This window comes from Acipenser ruthenus, chromosome 55, assembly GCF_902713425.1.
Source record: "Acipenser ruthenus chromosome 55, fAciRut3.2 maternal haplotype, whole genome shotgun sequence".
In the NCBI taxonomy this organism is placed as follows: domain Eukaryota; kingdom Metazoa; phylum Chordata; class Actinopteri; order Acipenseriformes; family Acipenseridae; genus Acipenser; species Acipenser ruthenus.
Window position 1 is genome coordinate 1,310,148 of NC_081243.1, and position 19,857 is coordinate 1,330,004.

The window sequence follows — 19,857 nt, forward strand, 5'->3', positions numbered from 1 at the left end:
AAAGTGGTTTGATGAAGAATGTAAAACTAGAAGGGAAAAACTAAGACAGCTATCCAATCAAAAACATAAAGATCCAGACAGCCCAGATTTACGTCTCAGATACTGTGAGGCACTGAAACAATACAAACACACCCTAAGAAATAAAAAACAAGACCATATTAATAAACAACTCAGCGAAATTGAGGAGTCAATAAACCAAAATCATTTTTGGGAAACCTGGAACAACCTAAATTCAACAAAAAAAGAAGAATTGGCCATCCAAAATGGAAACATTTGGAAAAAACATTTTGAAAACCTTTACAAAGAAATACAAAACAAAGAACAAAAAACTCAAAATGCCATTTGTGAAAAACTAAAAAATTTAGAATCCTGTATTAAGGACAATCAGAACCCCCTCGACACCCCAATCACGGTGGAGGAGCTGAGTGATAAACTCAAGGCCCTCAAATCAAAAAAAGCAAGTGGACCTGACAGCATCAACGCTGAGATGCTCAAACACAGCAGCCCCAAGCTGCAGGAGGCCCTGCTCAAACTCCTCAATCTTGTACTGAGAGCTGGGTATTTCCCTGAGACCTGGAACCAAGGGCTTATAACACCCATATATAAAAGTGGAGACAAATTCGACCCCAATAACTACCGGGGCATCTGTGTGAGCAGTAATCTGGGGAAGGTGTTCTGCAGTATCATTAACGCCCGGATACTGGCCTTCCTTACCGAACACAGTGTCCTGAGTAAGAGTCAGATTGGATTTCTACCAAAACACCGCACTTCTGATCATGTTTACACCCTACACACCCTAATCAATAAACACGTCCATCAAACTAATAAAGGAAAAATATTCGCTTGCTTTATAGACTTTAAAAAGGCATTTGATTCAATTTGGCATAAAGGACTATTTCTTAAACTTCTTCAAAGTGGTGTAGGGGGTAAAGTCTATGACATCATAAAATCGATGTACTCAGAAAATAAGTGTGGTGTGAAAATTGGCAACAAAAGAACAGAATTCTTCACACAAGGGCGTGGGGTGAGACAGGGCTGCAGTCTGAGCCCAACACTGTTCAACATCTATATCAATGAGCTGGCCACAGTGTTGGAGCAGTCTGCAGCCCCTGGCCTCACTCTACATGACACTGAAGTCAAGTTTCTGCTCTATGCAGATGACCTGGTCCTGCTGTCACCCACAGAGCAGGGGCTGCAGCGGAGCCTGGCACTGCTAGAGCAGTACTGTCAGACCTGGGCCCTGGCAGTAAACATGAACAAGACCAGAGTCATGATATTCCAGAAGAAAGCCAGATCTCAGGGAAATAAGTACCACTTCACTCTAGGTAACACCACCCTAGAGCACACCAGCAGCTACACATACCTGGGTCTGACCATCAGTGCGTCAGGGAGCTTTAACCTGGCAGTGAATGCACTAAAGGAGAAAGCACGCAGGGCTTTTTATGCCATAAAGAGGAGGCTCTACAATATAAATCCCCCCGTCAAAATTTGGCTCAAAATTTTTGAAAGTGTAATTCAGCCAATTGCTCTCTATGGCAGTGAAGTGTGGGGTCCAATCACCAACCAGGACTACACAAAATGGGACAAACACCCCACAGAAACCCTGCATGCAGAGTTCTGTAAAAACATCATGAGATTACAAAGAAAAACACCAAACAATGCATGCAGGGCTGAATTAGGCCTTTATCCATTGATTATTAACATCCAAAAAAGAGCATTAAAATACTGGATTCATCTAAAAACTAGTGATCCAAACTCACTCCATCATAAAGCCCTGCAATACCAAGAGCTCAGCCCAGAAAAGAGTCCCCTCAGCCAGCTGGTCCTGAAGCTCACTGAGCTGAGCAACACTGACATCAGTCAGCTTCAGGACAGCACTGCAAAAACAATTCCAATTAGTGTAAACCAAATTATAAAACACCTGAAACACTCCTATCTGGACCATTGGGATACAAACACTAAAACACAAAACAAACTAGAGTGCTATCGGACCCTAAATAGAAATTACACCCTGGCAGAATACCTGGTAACTGTCAGAAACACAAAGCAGAGGCAGATCCTGACCAAATACCGGCTCAGTGACCACAACCTGGCCATTGAAAAAGGCCGACAGAGGCAAACCTGGCTGGCCAGGGAGAACAGGCACTGTGGTCACTGTGAGACAGGAGAGGTCGAGACAGAGATTCACTTCCTGACACACTGTGAAAAATATAAAAACATAAGGGACATTTTCTTCCCCAAATTCTGTGATTTAGTCCCAGAATTCCCAAAAATGTGTGATACCCAGAAGCTGTCAATCCTGCTGGGGGAAGACAAACACACAGCCAGACTGGCTGGTCAATACGTGGAGACCTGTCATAGCCTGAGGGACAGACCGTGAACACGTCACACTAGAGAGGGAAAAGAGAGAGGGAGGGAGGGAGGGATTCTGTTTAATATAGAAAGAGGGAGGGAGGGAGGGAGGGGGTATTGTTTAATTGAGGGAGGGGGGATTCTGTTTAATAGAGGGAGGGAGGGGGATTCTGTTTAATATAGAGGGGGGAAGGGGGTACTGTTTGATATAGAGGGGAAGGGAGGGATTCTGTTTACTGTATTAATATAGAGGGAGGAGGGATACTGTTAGTATTAAGAAAAATTCTTTGTCTGTATATTTGAGTTGGTTATGCCATGTATGTGCTTTGGCAACACAATTATTTTTATTGTCATGCCAATAAAGCCAATTTGAATTGAATTGAGAGAGAGAGACACAGGGACCACACCACACTATCTCAGTGCAGTAATAATAATATAACAATAAATAATAATAGTAACAATAAATAATAATAATATTAAGAACAATATTAATAATAGCCACGCCCCCTACCTGTCCTGGATGCTCTCGCGCACGATCAGGAAGTAGGAGTTGATGAGTCGTTGGATGACCTCACAGTCTCGCTGCTCTCGTGGGATTAGCTTGCGAGACACCGAGACGGGCTGGAGAGGAGAGAGGAGGCGGGACAGCGTCCCAGTGCAGACACAACTGCTTTATACTCGACAACGTGCGTGTGTGACTCAGTGTCAGTGTGTGTGTGACTCAGTGTCAGTGTGTGTGTGACTCAGTGTCAGAGTGTGTGTGTGTGTGTGTGTGTCTGACTCTCTCTCTCTCTCTCTCTCTCTCTCTCTCTCTGTGTGTGTGTATCTCATCTCTCCTCTCTCTCTCTCTCTCTCTCTCTCTCCTCTCTCTCTCTCTCTCTCTCTCTCTCTCTCTGTGTGTGTGTATCTCTCCTCTCCTCTCTCTCTCTCTCTCTCTCTCTCTCTCTCTCTCTCTCTCTCTCTCTCTCTCTCTCTCTCTCTCTCTCTCTCTCTCACCATGTCCAGTAGGTTCACAGCACGTCCTCTGGATGGACTGTTGAAAGCTGAGTTCTGTGGGGTTTCTCTCGTCCTCTCTTCCCTCCTTCCCCTCATCCTCTCCTCGCTCGCCCCTCTCATCCTCTCTTCACTCGCTCCCTTCATTTTCTCCTCGTTGGTTCTCTCCTCGTTCTTCCAGCGGCGCCCCCCCTCCTGAACCGCCTCCACCTGCCAGCGAGAACAGAGTCCAGGGGGTCAGTTTTGGGGTAGAGTCCAGGGGGTCAGTTTTGGGGTAGAGTCCTGGGGGTCAGTTTTGGGGTAGAGTCCAGCGGTTCAGTTTTGGGGTAGAGTCCAGGGGGTCAGTTTTGGTGTACAGTCCAGGGGGTCAGTTTTGGGGTACAGTCCAGGGGGTCAGCTTTGGGGTAGAGTCCTGGGGGTCAGTTTTGGGGTAGAGTCCAGCGGTTCAGTTTTGGGGTAGAGTCCAGGGGGTCAGTTTTGGTGTACAGTCCAGGGGGTCAGTTTTGGGGTAGAGTCCTGGGGGTCAGTTTTGGGGTAGAGTCCAGCGGTTCAGTTTTGGGGTAGAGTCCAGGGGGTCAGTTTTGGTGTACAGTCCAGGGGGTCAGTTTTGGGGTACAGTCCAGGGGGTCAGCTTTGGGGTAGAGTCCTGGGGGTCAGTTTTGGGGTAGAGTCCAGCGGTTCAGTTTTGGGGTAGAGTCCAGGGGGTCAGTTTTGGTGTACAGTCCAGGGGGTCAGTTTTGGGGTAGAGTCCTGGGGGTCAGTTTTGGGGTAGAGTCCAGCGGTTCAGTTTTGGGGTAGAGTCCAGGGGGTCAGTTTTGGTGTACAGTCCAGGGGGTCAGTTTTGGGGTACAGTCCAGGGGGTCAGCTTTGGGGTAGAGTCCTGGGGGTCAGTTTTGGGGTAGAGTCCAGCGGTTCAGTTTTGGGGTAGAGTCCAGGGGGTCAGTTTTGGTGTACAGTCCAGGGGGTCAGTTTTGGGGTAGAGTCCTGGGGGTCAGTTTTGGGGTAGAGTCCAGCGGTTCAGTTTTGGGGTAGAGTCCAGGGGGTCAGTTTTGGTGTACAGTCCAGGGGGTCAGTTTTGGGGTACAGTCCAGGGGGTCAGCTTTGGGGTAGAGTCCTGGGGGTCAGTTTTGGGGTAGAGTCCAGCGGTTCAGTTTTGGGGTAGAGTCCAGGGGGTCAGTTTTGGTGTACAGTCCAGGGGGTCAGTTTTGGGGTAGAGTCCAGGGGGTCAGTTTTGGTGTACAGTCCAGGGGGTCAGTTTTGGGGTAGAGTCCAGGGGGTCAGTTTTGGGGTAGAGTCCAGGGGGTCAGTTTTGGGGTACAGTCCAGGGGGTCAGCTTTGGGGTAGAGTCCTGGGGGTCAGTTTTGGGGTAGAGTCCAGCGGTTCAGTTTTGGGGTAGAGTCCAGGGGGTCAGTTTTGGTGTACAGTCCAGGGGGTCAGTTTTGGGGTAGAGTCCAGGGGGTCAGTTTTGGGGTAGAGTCCAGGGGGTCAGTTTTGGGGTACAGTCCAGGGGTTCAGTTTTGGAGTAGAGTCCTGGGGGTCAGTTTTGGGGTAGAGTCCAGCGGTTCAGTTTTGGGGTAGAGTCCAGCGGGTCAGTTTTGGGGTAGAGTCCAGAGGTTCAGTTTTGGGGTAGAGTCCAGGGGGTCAGTTTTGGGGTAGAGTCCAGGGGGTCAGTTTTGGGGTACAGTCCAGGGGTTCAGTTTTGGAGTAGAGTCCTGGGGGTCAGTTTTGGGGTAGAGTCCAGCGGTTCAGTTTTGGGGTAGAGTCCAGCGGGTCAGTTTTGGGGTAGAGTCCAGAGGTTCAGTTTTGGGGTAGAGTCCAGAGGTTCAGTTTTGGGGTACAGTCCAGGGGGTCAGTTTTGGGGTAGAGTCCAGCGGTTCAGTTTTGGGGTAGAGTCCAGCGGGTCAGTTTTGGGGTAGAGTCCAGCGGTTCAGTTTTGGGGTAGAGTCCAGGGGGTCAGTTTTGGGGTAGAGTCCAGCGGTTCAGTTTTGGGGTACAGTTCCTACCTGATCGCTGACGGAAGCCGAGACCAGCGCAGCGTCGGTGAAGTCGGGGTGCTTGGTGTTGATGTAGGCCAGCTCAATCGATACCAGATTGTGAACCTGCCCCCCCGCCCCCAAAGAGAAACAAGGAAAAGCAATCAGTCATCGATCAGACCCCTCTGTTACAACCAAACATCGACAGCAAAACACTGGGTTCCTTTCAAATCCGTAGACACGCAGTGGACAGTACATGCAGAAATGTAAGGGTGACACTCTGCACAGGGGGACGGAGGTACGGACAGACTGACACCCCCCTATAATCCCAGAATCAGATACTCTGCGCAGCTTTACCATTTCATTTGTGATCGGCAGCCTCTTCCGCAACAGCCCGGTCACCACCTCAACAATCGAGTCGTGAAGCTTCGGGAAGCGCTGGAGCTCCTGATGAAAATGAGAGGAACGAAGACGAGAGAGAGAGAGAAGGAAAGAGAGAGGGAGGGAAAGAGAGTGAGAGAGAGGATGTGTACAGCAGCTGTGTTGTACCTGTGTGTTTGCAGTGCTAGCTGTGTTGTACCTGTGTGTTTGCAGTGCTAGCTGTGTTGTACCTGTGTGTTTGCAGTGCTAGCTGTGTTGTACCTGTGTGTTTGCAGTGCTAGCTGTGTTGTACCTGTGTGTTTTCAGTGCTAGCTGTGTTGTACCTGTGTGTTTGCAGTGCTAGCTGTGTTGTACCTGTGTGTTTGCAGTGCTAGCTGTGTTGTACCTGTGTGTTTGCAGTGCTAGCTGTGTTGTACCTGTGTGTTTGCAGTGCTAGCTGTGTTGTACCTGTGTGTTTGCACAGCAGTGATGTGTGATTCTCTGCAGCTCCTCGTGAACGAGCTCCACACAGCGCAGGCTCGGCTCCTCCAGGCGCTTGATCTGCCTCTTCACCAGCAACTCAAAGCAAACCTCGGGGACAAAGAGGGCTGGACGGGGGCCCTGAGAGAGGGGGGGGGGGGGAGAGAAGGGGACAGTGAGAGATAGTCCATATTAAAGAGGAGAGATTACTATACACTACGCAACAAGGAAACCTGTAGGGGAGGGGGAGGGAAGGGTGCAGGGGAGGAGAGGGAAGGGTGCAGGGTGCAGGGTGCAGGGTGCGGTTACCGTGGCGTTGCGGATGGCGGTCAACACGTCCAGGCCACTCAGGCCAGTCAGCGGGTCGATGCTCTCCAGCGTGCGGCCGAACGTCTCGTGGAAGATGAAGCAGATCCGAGCCCCCCCGCACCTGAGAGAGAGGGGGAGGGGGAGAGAGAGAGAGAGGGAGGGGGAGAGAGGGGGAGGGGGAGAGAGAGGGGGGAAGGGGAGAGGGGGGGGAGAGGGAGAGAGAGAGGGGGAGGGGCGGAGCAACACTCAGACTTGAAGATTCAAGACGGCCTGACAGTCCACTAGACAGTGCTGCCAACACAGACCGACTCACACACAGAGACAGAGAGACACAGACAGACAGACCGACTCACACACAGAGACAGAGAGACACAGACAGAGAGACCGACTCACACACAGAGACAGAGACACAGACAGACAGACCGACTCACACACAGAGACAGAGAGACACAGACAGACAGACCGACTCACATACAGAGACAGAGAGACACAGACAGACAGATAGACAGACTCACACACATAGACAGAGAGACACAGACAGATAGACAGACTCACACACAGACAGAGAGACACAGACAGACAGACCGACTCACATACAGAGACAGAGAGACACAGACAGACAGACCGACTCACATGCAGAGACAGAGAGACACAGCCAGACAGACCGACTCACACACAGAGACACACACACACACTCACAGCTCCGATGTCTCTATGTCCCTGGCTGTCCCCTCGATGGTGCTGCAGTACTCTCTGCTGAACTGGGTGATGATCTGCAGCAGCGTGGTGTTGGGGTCGCTCAGTGGTTCCCCGTGGCTCTGCAGGAGGCTCTGGTACTGCGTGCTCAGCACGCTCACCCGCGTCCTCACCTCCGGCAGGCAGTCCCGGATGTGGTGCATCAGCAGCCGGTTCAGGGTGCGAGAGAGCTGCCGGGTCCCGCAGCGGCTCGCCAGGGTTGGGTAATGCCGCTGCAGGAAGGCCTGCTCGTCCTGGAGGCTCTCCGAGACCGACTTCCCCGTGTTGATGTCGTGCTGGCTCCTACAGAGAGAGAGAGAGAGAGAGGGGGGGGGGGGGGGGTCAGCTAATGAATCAGCAGGGTTACTGAGGCTAGACCGAGTCAAGCAGACCAGCGTTTGGGCTCCAGTGCCTTCATCAGTGTTATTGAAACTAGAAGAGACCGAGTCAAGCAGACCAGTGTTTGGGCTCCAGTGCCTTCATCAGTGTTATTGAAACTAGAAGAGACCGAGTCAAGCAGACCAGCGTTTGGGCTCTAGTGCCTTCATCAGTGTTATTGAAACTAGAAGAGACTGAGTCAAGCAGACCAGCGTTTGGGCTCTAGTGCCTTCATCAGTGTTATTGAAACTAGAAGAGACCGAGTCAAGCAGACCAGCGTTTGGGCTCTAGTGCCTTCATCAGTGTTATTGAAACTAGAAGAGACCGAGTCAAGCAGACCAGCGTTTGGGCTCCAGTGCCTTCATCAGCGTTATTGAAACTAGAAGAGACCGAGTCAAGCAGACCAGCGTTTGGGATCCAGTGCCTTCATCAGTGTTATTGAAACTAGAAGAGACCGAGTCAAGCAGACCAGCGTTTGGGCTCTAGTGCCTTCATCAGTGTGATTGAGCTGGTGACCCCAGCTGACCTGTTGATGACCCCGATGATGCCCAGTTTGACCGGAATGACTCGTCCCAGCAGCACGTCCAGCGCGTCTGTCCCAGCGTCCATCAGGTCCAGCTTAGTGACCACAGCCAGAGTGCGGCGTCCTGCGGGGACAAACAGAGAGACAGGGACACACACATAGGGACAGACATGGAGACAGAGGGAGACATGAAGGACGGGGGGGGGGGGGGACAGACAGACAGGTTAGACGACAAAGAGTTACAAAAATCTGCTAACCCTGATTTCGCTTCATAAAGTGGAATGAAAGCTGCTGAATGATGTTTCGTTAACATGTTGAATTGCACACCGCTGTTGAGTTTTCTAGATACTAAATGAAACACTTCAAAAATGTGACATTACAGAATCTAAACATGAAATACTACTGTACTACTATTATGGCTTCCGGTAGACTTTTGGCGATGTCATTTTGTAGTTTCTTTGATTACATGATGTTAAATAAAAGACCCACATTATATTCATATGGTAACACGTGTGCAGATCATGTAGATAATGTGTTAGAGCATGCACATAGCATGTTGGATCCTATGTTACAGAATGAGTTACAACTGCTGTTACAGCATGTTATGATAAAGCTGTGGCCAAAATTTTTGCATCACCTAGGATTGAAACATAATACAAAATATAAAAATAAACTATTTAAACATAATCTAGTCATGCAATCAAAGAATTACATTGCAAAAGTCTACCGGGAGACATAACAATAGCAGTACGGTATTTTGTGTTTCGAAATGTTTTCAATGGTCAGTTTTTCTCCCGTTAAGTACCCAGCTCCTGGTCCAGGCCCTGGTACTCTCATTATTATTATTATTATTATTTATTTCTTAGCAGACGTCCTTATCCAGGGCGACTTACAATTGTTACAAGATATCACATTATACATTATTTCACATTATATAGATATCACATTATTTTTACATACAATTACCCATTTATACAGTTGGGTTTTTACTGGAGCAATCTAGGTAAAGTACCTTGCTCAAGGGTACAACAGCAGTGTCCCCCACTGGGGATTGAACCCACAACCCTCCGGTCAAGAGCCCAGAGCCCTAACCACTACTCCACACTACTCTCCCGCCTAGACTACTGCAACTCCCTCCTGGCTGGCCTCCCTGCGTCCGCCACCCGTCCGCTCCAGCTCATCCAGAACTCTGCTGCCCGCCTGGTGTTCTCTCTGCCTCGCTTCGCCCACGCTACTCCACTACCCCGCTCGCTCCACTGGCTCCCGATCACCGCTCGCATCCAGTTCAAGACTCTTGTACTAGCCTACAGATGCCTTGATCAGACTGCACCCAGCTACCTCCAGACCCTCATCTCTCCCTACACCCCCCACTCGACCTCTCCGCTCCGCCTGCACTAGAAGACTAGCTCTACCTCCGCTACGCTCCCCTGCCTCCAGAACCCGCTCCTTCTCCACCCTTGCTCCGCAGTGGTGGAATGACCTTCCTACAGATGTCAGGACTGCCCAGTCCCTGACCACATTCCGGCGCCTCCTTAAGACTCACCTCTTCAAACAGCACCTGTAGAACTCCTCTGTTTGTATCCTGGGACACTATCACCCTTCATGTAAATGTGCTTTATTTTGCTCTTATCTGCCCCCTATTTTACTGCATTTAATCCTGTACTTCAGAATACTGTAATCTGCCAAGTGCTTAACCTGTAGTACTTTGTATTTAATCACATCCTGATGTAACTATCACTATTATCTGCTGTATTATTGAATTGTGGTTTGTCACACTTGTACTTTGCTTGAACAAAAGTTATTGTATTTCTTGCTCTTATTGTATTACTTGTATTGTAACACTTGAAATGTATTTGCTTACGATTGTAAGTCGCCCTGGATAAGGGCGTCTGCTAAGAAATAAATAATAATAATAATAATAATAATAATAATAATAATAATAATAATAATAATAATAATAATACTACATGGGAAAAGTACAAAGCGTTGTGTAACGTCCTAGCGTGCTGAAGCGTGTTCCTAGCGTGTTACCGTCGGGGTCCACGTCCCGTGCCAGTTTGAGAGCTTCGGACGTTGCCAGGTCGGTGTTCGCTGCCGTGATGGCGAGGATGAGGGAGTTGGGGTTCGAGGCGTAGGAGAAAATCATCTCCCTGACCTGAGACTCGATATCCTCGGGCTGATCTCCCACTGGAACCTGGGAGACACAGAGAGACTATACTGTACCAAGCGCTATCACTGTCAATATCATTATCAATATCATTATCAATATCAATACCATTATCAATACCACTATCATTACCACTATCAATACCATTATCAATATCATTATCAATACCGCTGTCAATACCATTTTCATTATCAATACCACTATCAATACCATTATCATTCTCAATACCATTATCAATATCAATACCATCATCATTATCGATACCATTATCAATACCACTATCAATATCAATACCATCATTATTATCAATACCATTATCAATACCATTATCAACATCAATACCATTATCAATAGCACACCCGGACACAGACACTCACACACCCACACTCACACACACACACACAGGGTTCGAATCCACGTGATCACCAGTCGCTTCACTCACAATCCCAGCTCCAACATGACCCAGCACTCTGCAGGGTACGAGGGCAACTGCACCATCGGAGCTGGGATTCCCAGTGACCTGCAGGGACTGCTTCGTTACCTTGGTGATCCCGGGCAGGTCCACCAGGGTGAGGTTGAGAACTTGAGGAGAGAAGATCTTGAGGTGGATCGGCTCTGCGCTGATACCCTGAGAGAGGAGAGAGGAACCCAGGGAAGAGTCAAGCACACCAGCGTTTGGGCTCCAGCGCCTTCATCAGTGTTATTGAAACTAGAAGAGACTGAGTCAAGCAGACCAGCGTTTGGGCTCCAGTGCCTTCATCAGTGTTATTGAAACTAGAAGAGACCGAGTCAAGCAGACCAGCGTTTGGGCTCTAGTGCCTTCATCAGTGTTACTGAAACTAGAAGAGACCGAGTCAAGCAGACCAGCGTTTGGGCTCCAGTGCCTTCATCAGTGTTATTGAAACTAGAAGAGACTGAGTCAAGCAGACCAGCGTTTGGGCTCTAGTGCCTTCATCAGTGTTATTGAAACTAGAAGAGACCGAGTCAAGCAGACCAGCGTTTCAGGAACTGTCAAACATTGCACAGACAGTCTAACCCCTTGACGTGACTCCCATGATGCATTGCTCCGCTCACCTTGTTGGCTCCGGTGCAGCGTTCCGTCTCGCTTTCGATCTCCTGTCGAATCTCATCGAACTCCGTGAAGATCTGAGAGGGAAAAAAAAATCACAAAATCGACCAATCAATCAACCAATCAATAAAACAATCAAATTAATAAACAAAGCCTGTACTTGGCACCACTGTGGAGTCACAGTACCTTGTTCTTAATGTGTAGGAATGTGCCCCATTCTTCTGCTTCGATACCTAAGAGGAGAGAGGGGGGAGAGAGAGGTGAGAGAGGCGAGTGATGACAGGGATAGTGTGTGTCAGTGTGCCACTGCCTGAGGGGCAGTGGGTAGGGAGGGAGGGGAGCTGTATTGTTCAGAGGGATGAGAGAGAGGTGAGCGATGAGAGAGAGAAAGGGGAGATGAGAGGGAGAGAGAGGGGACAGGGGTGTGAGAGAGGTGAGCGATGAGATAGAGAGAGAGAGCGAGAGAGAGGGGAGAGATGAGAGGTAGGGAGAGAGGTGTGAGACAAGTGAGCGATGAGAGTTAGGGGAGAGATGAGAGGGGGAGGGAGAGAGAGAGAGAGAGAGGGGAGAGGGGTGTGAGACGAGTGAGTTCTCACCGTTCTCACCCCGACTCCTCTCCGCGGCCGGTGGAACATTGACAAGCTGCAAAACCAACGGTCGCCGCGTCACGACCCCGGAACCGCGTGGCAGGAAGTCCTGCCCCACCAGGCTCTCCAGCACCGAGCTCTTCCCACTGCTCTGTGATTGGAGGAGCAGAGTGTCAATCACACAGCGCTGTACAAACACACGCACTCACAAAACTAACTGGAATGGGTGAAACTGCTGTGCAATAGGAGTCTTTTTGCCGTCACTGCAATTAAAGCTGTAGAGGTCTCTTGAACACTGAATGAAAATAAACACATGAGGTGCACAGTGTTTCACTGAAGATTTCAATTGAAAACGTCCTGTTTCTATCAGGATCTTGCTCAAACAAGGAGAGGTTTGTTAGGGCTTGAAAGCTGTTGTGCGTAGCTCTCCGTGCATCTCAGAATATCTCAGCAAGTCTCACAGGATCAGACGACTCACCTGAGACCCCACAACCACAATCTGAGGCAGCTGGATGAGCTCCGCCCCCACCGTCACGAAGACCTGCTGCAGCTTGTTAATGACTGGTATGAGAGCCTCCATCTGCACAGGGGAGAACACACAGGAGCACAGAGCTTTACAACAGAGAGTGGACCTGCGGTATACACAGAGTCACACAGAGTCACACACACTGACACAGAGTCACACACTGACACAGAGTCACGAACACTGACACAGAGTCACACACTGACACAGAGTCACACACACTGACACAGAGTCACACACACTGACACAGAGTCACACACTGATACAAAGTCACACACACTGACACAGTCACAAACACTGACACAGTCACACACACTGACACAGAGTCACACACTGACATAGAGTCACAAACACTGACAGAGTCACACACTGACACAGTCACAAACACTGAGAGTCAAACAATGACAGAGTCACACACACTGACAGAGTCACAAACACTGACACAGAGTCACACACTGATACAAAGTCACACACACTGACACAGTCACACACTGACAGAGTCACACACACTGACAGAGTCACAAACACTGACACAGTCACACACTGACACAGAGTCACACACTGACAGAGTCACACACACTGACAGAGTCACAAACACTGACACAGTCACACACTGACACAGAGTCACACACTGATACAAAGTCACAAACACTGACACAGAGTCACACACTGACAGAGTCACACACACTGACACAGTCACACACTGACAGAGTCACACACACTGACAGAGTCACAAACACTGACACAGAGTCACACACTGACACAGAGTCACACACACTGACACAGTCACACACTGACACAGAGTCACACACACTGACACAGTCACACACTGACAGAGTCACACACACTGACAGAGTCACAAACACTGACACAGAGTCACACACTGACACAGAGTCACACACACTGACACAGTCACACACTGACAGAGTCACACACACTGAGAGTCACAAACACTGACAGAGTCACACACTGACACAGAGTCACACACTGACACAGAGTCACACACACTGACACAGTCACACACTGACAGTCACACACACTGACAGAGTCACAAACACTGACACAGAGTCACACACTGACAGAGTCACACAGTGACACAGAGTCACAAACACTGACACAGTCACATACTGACACAGAGTCACACACACACAGAGTCACACACTGACAGAGTCACACACTGACAGAGAGTCACACACTGACACAGAGTCACACAGTGACAGAGTCACACACTGACACAGAGTCACACACTGACACAGTCACACACACTGACACAGAGTCACACACTGACAGAGTCACACAGTGACAGAGTCACACACTGACACAGAGTCACACACTGACAGAGTCACACACACACAGAGTCACACACTGACAGAGTCACACACACTGACACAGAGTCACACACACTGACAGAGTCACACACACTGACACAGAGTCACACACTGACAGAGTCACACACACTGACACAGAGTCACACACTGACACAGAGTCACACAGTGACAGAGTCACACACTGACACAGAGTCACACACTGACACAGTCACACACACTGACACAGAGTCACACACTGACAGAGTCACACAGTGACAGAGTCACACACTGACACAGAGTCACACACTGACACAGAGTCACACACACTGATACAGAGTCACGCACACTGATACAGAGTCACGCACACTGACAGACTCACACACTGACAGACACACACACACACACACACTGAGACAGACTCACACACACTGACACAGACACACACTGACACACACACACACACACTGACTGACAGACTCACACACTGACAGACACACACTGACAGACACACACACTGACAGACACACACACTGACTGACACAGACTCACACAGATACAGACTCACACTGACAGACTCACACACACTGACACAGAATCACACACAGACACACACTGACAGACACACACACACACACTGACAGACACACACACTGACAGACACACACACACACACTGACAGACACACACACACACACTGACAGACACACACACTGACAGACACACACACTGACAGACACACACACTGACTGACACAGACTCACACAGATACAGACTCACACATTGACAGACACACACACTAAAACACACTGACACAGACTCTGAGACAGGCACACACACACACTGACACAGACTCACACACTGACACACACACTGACTGACACAGACACACACATTGTTTGTATTTTATTGTTCAGGACCGATGTGAAGCACCAGTAATAGCACTACAGCGTAGAATAAAACAACACAATGCACAACAACATACCGACTGTGCGCATTATATAATACCACTGTGAATACCCCCGGGGCTGCAGAGCGAAAAAAAACCTCCCTGCAAGACATCCCACACAGCGATCCTGTGCTGTAATACAAAGCGCTGCTACAATATGCAACCATTTCCACACCCCGACAATGAAACCGAAAGCTGCACTTACACGGTAAAGATATTAAAGTGTACTAAGCGAAAAAACACACGTACAGATTTAAGATCACAGATCAATTCAACCATGCTTAATTCCTTTGCAATTATAATTCTAAAATACCAAATGCATTATTATTATTATTATTATTTTTTTATGATTGCCAACATTTTCTGTAGTTTATGGATTTATTTATTTATTTTTTTAATAGCATAATGAGTGCAAATAATTTTATTTACCGTACTTCCCTCTTTCCTGCTAAAAACTGCGTTCTCTCTTCAGAAGCTAAGTTCTTTGTTTGTCGTATTAACGGGGTTTTTAGCGAACGACCATGGAATTGCTTAAGGGATTTATTCCAAATGATAATCCTCGGACATTTAAATATATTTTGTATTTCCAAGACCCGCTGAGAATAATGCACGAATACTTCTCCTTCTCGCGAAGAAAGGGTCTATTTGCATCCCTGCGAGCTTATTGGCTGCTATCCGTGACAGTCTTTGAAAAAAAACCGCCTTCTCTGTGCGTGATTGGATGCTTCACTCATCGGGCTGACCGATTGGGTGAACCGAAAATGTTTCACTTTGGGAAGCGTTCTTTGAATCGTTGATTGGCTGCAAGACGTGTTTGAAAAACCGGATTGGCCGCATTCTGACAGGTTGTGGAACGCCCACCCCGATAGCGGCGTTGGATCTGATTGGTCAAAAAAAACCAAAAAAACAACCACAAGTCAATGTGGGGAAGCTGTAAGGCCAACAGGATGCTCGGATATATTGTGAAAAGTGTTGAATTTAAATCAAGGGAAGTAATGTTAAAACTCTACAATGCATTAGTAAGACCTCACCTAGAATATTGTGTTCAGTTCTGGTCACCTCGTTACAAAAAGGATATTGCTGCTCTAGAAAGAGTGCAAAGAAGAGCGACCAGAATTATCCCGGGTTTAAAAGGCATGTCGTATTCAGACAGGCTAAAAGAATTGAATCTATTCAGTCTTGAACAAAGAAGACTACGCTGCGATCTGATTCAAGCATTCAAAATCCTAAAAGGTATTGACAATGTCGACCCAGGGGACTTTTTTGACCTGAAAAAAGAAACAAGGACCAGGGGTCACAAATGGAGATTAGATAAAGGGGCATTCAGAACAGAAAATAGGAGGCGCTTTTTTACACAGAGAATTGGGAGGGTCTGGAACCAACTCCCCAGTAATGTTGTTGAAGCCGACACCCTGGGATCCTTCAAGAAGCTGCTTGATGAGATTCTGGGATCAATAAGCTACTAACAACCAAACGAGCAAGATGGGCTGAATGGCCTCCTCCTCCTGTTGTTGTTATCATTAGTTTTCTAGTAGGGCTGCAGTACCACTCTCTATAACATGTAAAGGACATCAGGCTATAGACAAAATACATTGTAAGGTGGTGTTTGAATTGGCTGAGTTTGTGTGTGATTAGTACCAGGTGAGTGGCTAAATTGATTAGCAGTTGATTTTGCTATTTGATTGGTTTCCACACAGTTTAGTTGGTTCTTTTGCCAAGCAGGGGTAACAACATTTATTCAAGCAGCTTATTTTAGCGCCAGCACGAAGCGCCAGCCAACAGAAGAGCCTCAACAAAAGAGCCGGGAGTCTAGCTGTGGGAGTCCAGCGAGGGGAGGCCTGCGCTGAGACGCTGTTCGACTAGATCCGAACCTAACAGCGCTCTGGAAGAAGCCATCTACTAGTCAGGTCTGTATCCTCCACCCCACTGCTCCTACTGTGCCTTTTGTCTTGCTTGTCCTGCTATGACTGTCTCTCGCATCCCTGTTCTGTCCTCCCGTCCTCGTCCTCTGCCCTCCCTCCGCTGTTGCTCCTCCAACCCCTCTAACCTCATTTCTCTGCCTCTCCCCCCCTCCCGCACACTCTCTGGTGCACTCTGGAACTGTCACTCTTCTGCTAACAAAGCTGATTTCATCTCTGCCTTTGCCTCCCACCTCTCGCTCGATTTCCTTGCTCTCACTGAAACCTGGCTGTCCCCTGATAACACTGTTACTCCTGCTGCCCTGTCCTCTCTCTACGTCCTGTCCCATACCCCGCGTCTCACCGGACGGGGAGGTGGGACAGGTCTTCTCCTCTCTCCCTCCTTACTCTTTTCTGTCCCCTCTGATCTCACCTCCCTCTCTGTCACTACCTTTGAATTTCATGCAGTCCAACTAACCTCTCCCTGTCAACTCCTGCTCATTGTTTTGTACCGCCCCCCTGGGCCTCTCACTCACTTTCTGGATGAACTCGACTATCTACTCTCCTCCCTCCCCTCTCTGTCTACCCCGACTGTCCTGTTGGGTGACTTCAACATCCATCTCTCCAACCCCAGCCACTCTGCTGGATTCCTCCCTCTCCTTCACTCCTTCGACTTCTGTCTCTCTCCGTCCCCTCCTACCCACAAAGCTGGCCGTCAACTGGACCTCACCTTCTCCAGGGCCTGCTGCCCCTCCAACCTCTCTGTCACCCCCCTGGACCTCTCTGATCACTATTTCATCTCTTTTTCTCTGTCTCTCCCCCCTCTCCCTGCTCCTCCTACCCCCACTGTCACCTCTCGCCGTAACCTCCGCTCTCTCTCCCCCTCTGTCCTTGCCTCCACTGCTCTCTCTCACCTCCCTCCTATCGACTCCTTTTCACAACTCTCCGTAGACTCTGCTACCTCCACCCTCTTCTCCTCACTCACCTCCTCCCTCGACTCCCTCTGTCCCCTCACCTCCCGACCCGCTCGCCCCTCCCCTCCCCATCCCTGGCTCTCCTCTGTGCTCCGCTCGGCAAGAATCACACTGCGATCTGCTGAAAAGAAATGGAAGAGAACCAAACTCCCTGCTGCCCTAGACCTTTACCGCACTCTTCTCTCCTCCTTCTCCTCTACTCTCTCCTCTGCTAAATGTGCTTATTTCCAATCTGTAATCCAAGCCTCCACTAACAACCCACGTAAACTATTCTCTACCTTCTCCTCCCTCCTAAACCCTCCCCCCCCTCCTCCTCCCTCCTCTATCTCCCCTGACGACTTTGCCTCCTTCTTCTCTTCTAAAATCTCAGATATCCGCAAACTCTTTAACACCTCTCCCTCCCCCGCACCCCCTCCTGCTCCAACCCCTACACCCACTACATCCCCTACTAACTCGCCCTCCCTCTCCACCTTCTTGCCCCTCTCAGACTCTGACCTCTCCTCCCTGCTCCAGGGTCACAAACCCACCACGTGTGCCTTGGACCCCCTCCCCACTCACCTCTTTCAAGCTGCTGCTCCTGCTCTACTCCCCTTCATCTCCTCCCTCCTCAACACCTCTCTACTTTCTGGCATCTTCCCCTCTGCCTTCAAAAAAGCCTCTATCACTCCCCTCCTCAAAAAACCTACCCTCGACCCCACCTCCCTCCAGAGCTACCGTCCTGTCTCCCTCCTACCCTTCCTCTCCAAAACCCTCGAGCGGACTGTACACCGCCAGCTCTCTGCTTTCCTGTCCAACCACTCTCTGCTTGACCCTCTCCAATCTGGCTTCCGCTCTGCTCACTCCACTGAAACCGCCCTTCTCTCTGTCACCAACTCACTTAAGTGTGCCCGAGCTGCCTCTCTCTCCTCTGTCCTAATTCTCCTCGACCTCTCTGCTGCCTTTGACACTGTTGATCACTCTATTCTACTATCATCTCTTGCTGACCTGGGGATCTCTGGCACTGCTCTGGCCTGGTTCTCCTCCTACCTCTCCAACCGCACTTACCAGGTAACCTGGCGTGGAGCAACCTCCACACCTCACCCTCTCTTGACTGGAGTCCCCCAAGGGTCAGTCTTGGGTCCTCTCCTGTTCTCTCTCTACACCCGCTCCCTGGGCCCCCTCATCGCATCCTATGGTTTCTCATACCATTTCTATGCTGATGATGCTCAGATTTTCCTCCTTCCCCACCTCTGACTCCACCATCTCCTCCCGTATCTCTACCTGTCTGTCTGCTATTTCCTCCTGGATGCACTCGCATCACCTCAAACTCAACCTCTCTAAATCTGACCTCCTTTTCTTTCCCTCCTCCTCCCCCTCCTCTGATCTCTCTATCTCTGTTCCTCTGGAATCTACCACACTCTCTCCCTCTTCCTCAGCTAAAAACCTTGGAGTCACCCTGGACCCCTGCCTCTCTTATTCCCAGCACATCTCCACTCTGGCACGCACTTGCAGATTCTTCCTGAGCAACATCCGAAGAATCCGACCCTTCCTCACCAACTATGCTACCCAGCTCCTGGTCCAGGCCCTGGTACTCTCCCGCCTAGACTACTGCAACTCCCTCCTGGCTGGCCTCCCTGCGTCCGCCACCCGTCCGCTCCAGCTCATCCAGAACTCTGCTGCTCGCCTGGTGTTCTCTCTGCCTCGCTTCGCCCACGCTACTCCACTACTCCGCTCGCTCCACTGGCTCCCGATCACCGCTCGCATCCAGTTCAAGACTCTTGTACTAGCCTACAGATGCCTTGATCAGACTGCACCCAGCTACCTCCAGACCCTCATCTCTCCCTACACCCCCACTCGACCTCTCCGCTCCGCCTGCACTAGAAGACTGGCTCTACCTCCGCTACGCTCCCCTGCCTCCCGAGCCCGCTCCTTCTCCACCCTTGCTCCGCAGTGGTGGAACGACCTTCCTACAGATGTCAGGACTGCCCAGTCCCTGACCACATTCCGGCGCCTCCTTAAGACTCACCTCTTCAAACAGCACCTGTAGAACTCCTCTGTTGTATCCTGGGACACTATCACCCTTCATTTAAATATGCTTTATTTTGCTCTTATCTGCCCCCTATTTTACTGCATTTAATCCTGTACCTCAGAATATTGTAATCTCCCAAGTGTTTAATCTGTAGTATTTTGTACTTAATCATATCCTGATGTAACTATCACTACTTAATCATATCCTGATGTAACTTTCACTATTATCTGCTGTATTATTGAATTGTGGTTTGTCACACTTGAGAATTATTGTAT

The 19,857-nt window shown here is 49.4% G+C and overlaps 1 protein-coding gene across 1 annotated transcript in view; it reads right to left on the reverse strand.

Annotated features, from left to right (window-relative positions):
• LOC117401604 (dynamin-1-like protein) overlaps nt 1–15,340 on the reverse strand; it is an 18,028-nt gene extending 2,688 nt beyond the window's left edge. Inside the window, exons 1-15 of the mRNA XM_059017138.1 lie at nt 15,132–15,340; nt 12,405–12,506; nt 11,936–12,077; nt 11,526–11,572; nt 11,345–11,416; nt 10,812–10,898; nt 10,135–10,297; nt 8,107–8,227; nt 7,167–7,505; nt 6,468–6,588; nt 6,147–6,299; nt 5,676–5,765; nt 5,349–5,444; nt 3,349–3,555; nt 2,864–2,973 (exon numbers count right to left, since the gene is read on the reverse strand). Coding sequence (XP_058873121.1) covers nt 2,864–2,973; nt 3,349–3,555; nt 5,349–5,444; nt 5,676–5,765; nt 6,147–6,299; nt 6,468–6,588; nt 7,167–7,505; nt 8,107–8,227; nt 10,135–10,297; nt 10,812–10,898; nt 11,345–11,416; nt 11,526–11,572; nt 11,936–12,077; nt 12,405–12,506 — 1,850 coding nt within the window. The 5' untranslated portion in view covers nt 15,132–15,340. The remainder of the gene's footprint in view (nt 1–2,863; nt 2,974–3,348; nt 3,556–5,348; nt 5,445–5,675; nt 5,766–6,146; nt 6,300–6,467; nt 6,589–7,166; nt 7,506–8,106; nt 8,228–10,134; nt 10,298–10,811; nt 10,899–11,344; nt 11,417–11,525; nt 11,573–11,935; nt 12,078–12,404; nt 12,507–15,131) is intronic.
• Between the last annotated feature and the right edge of the window lie 4,517 nt (nt 15,341–19,857).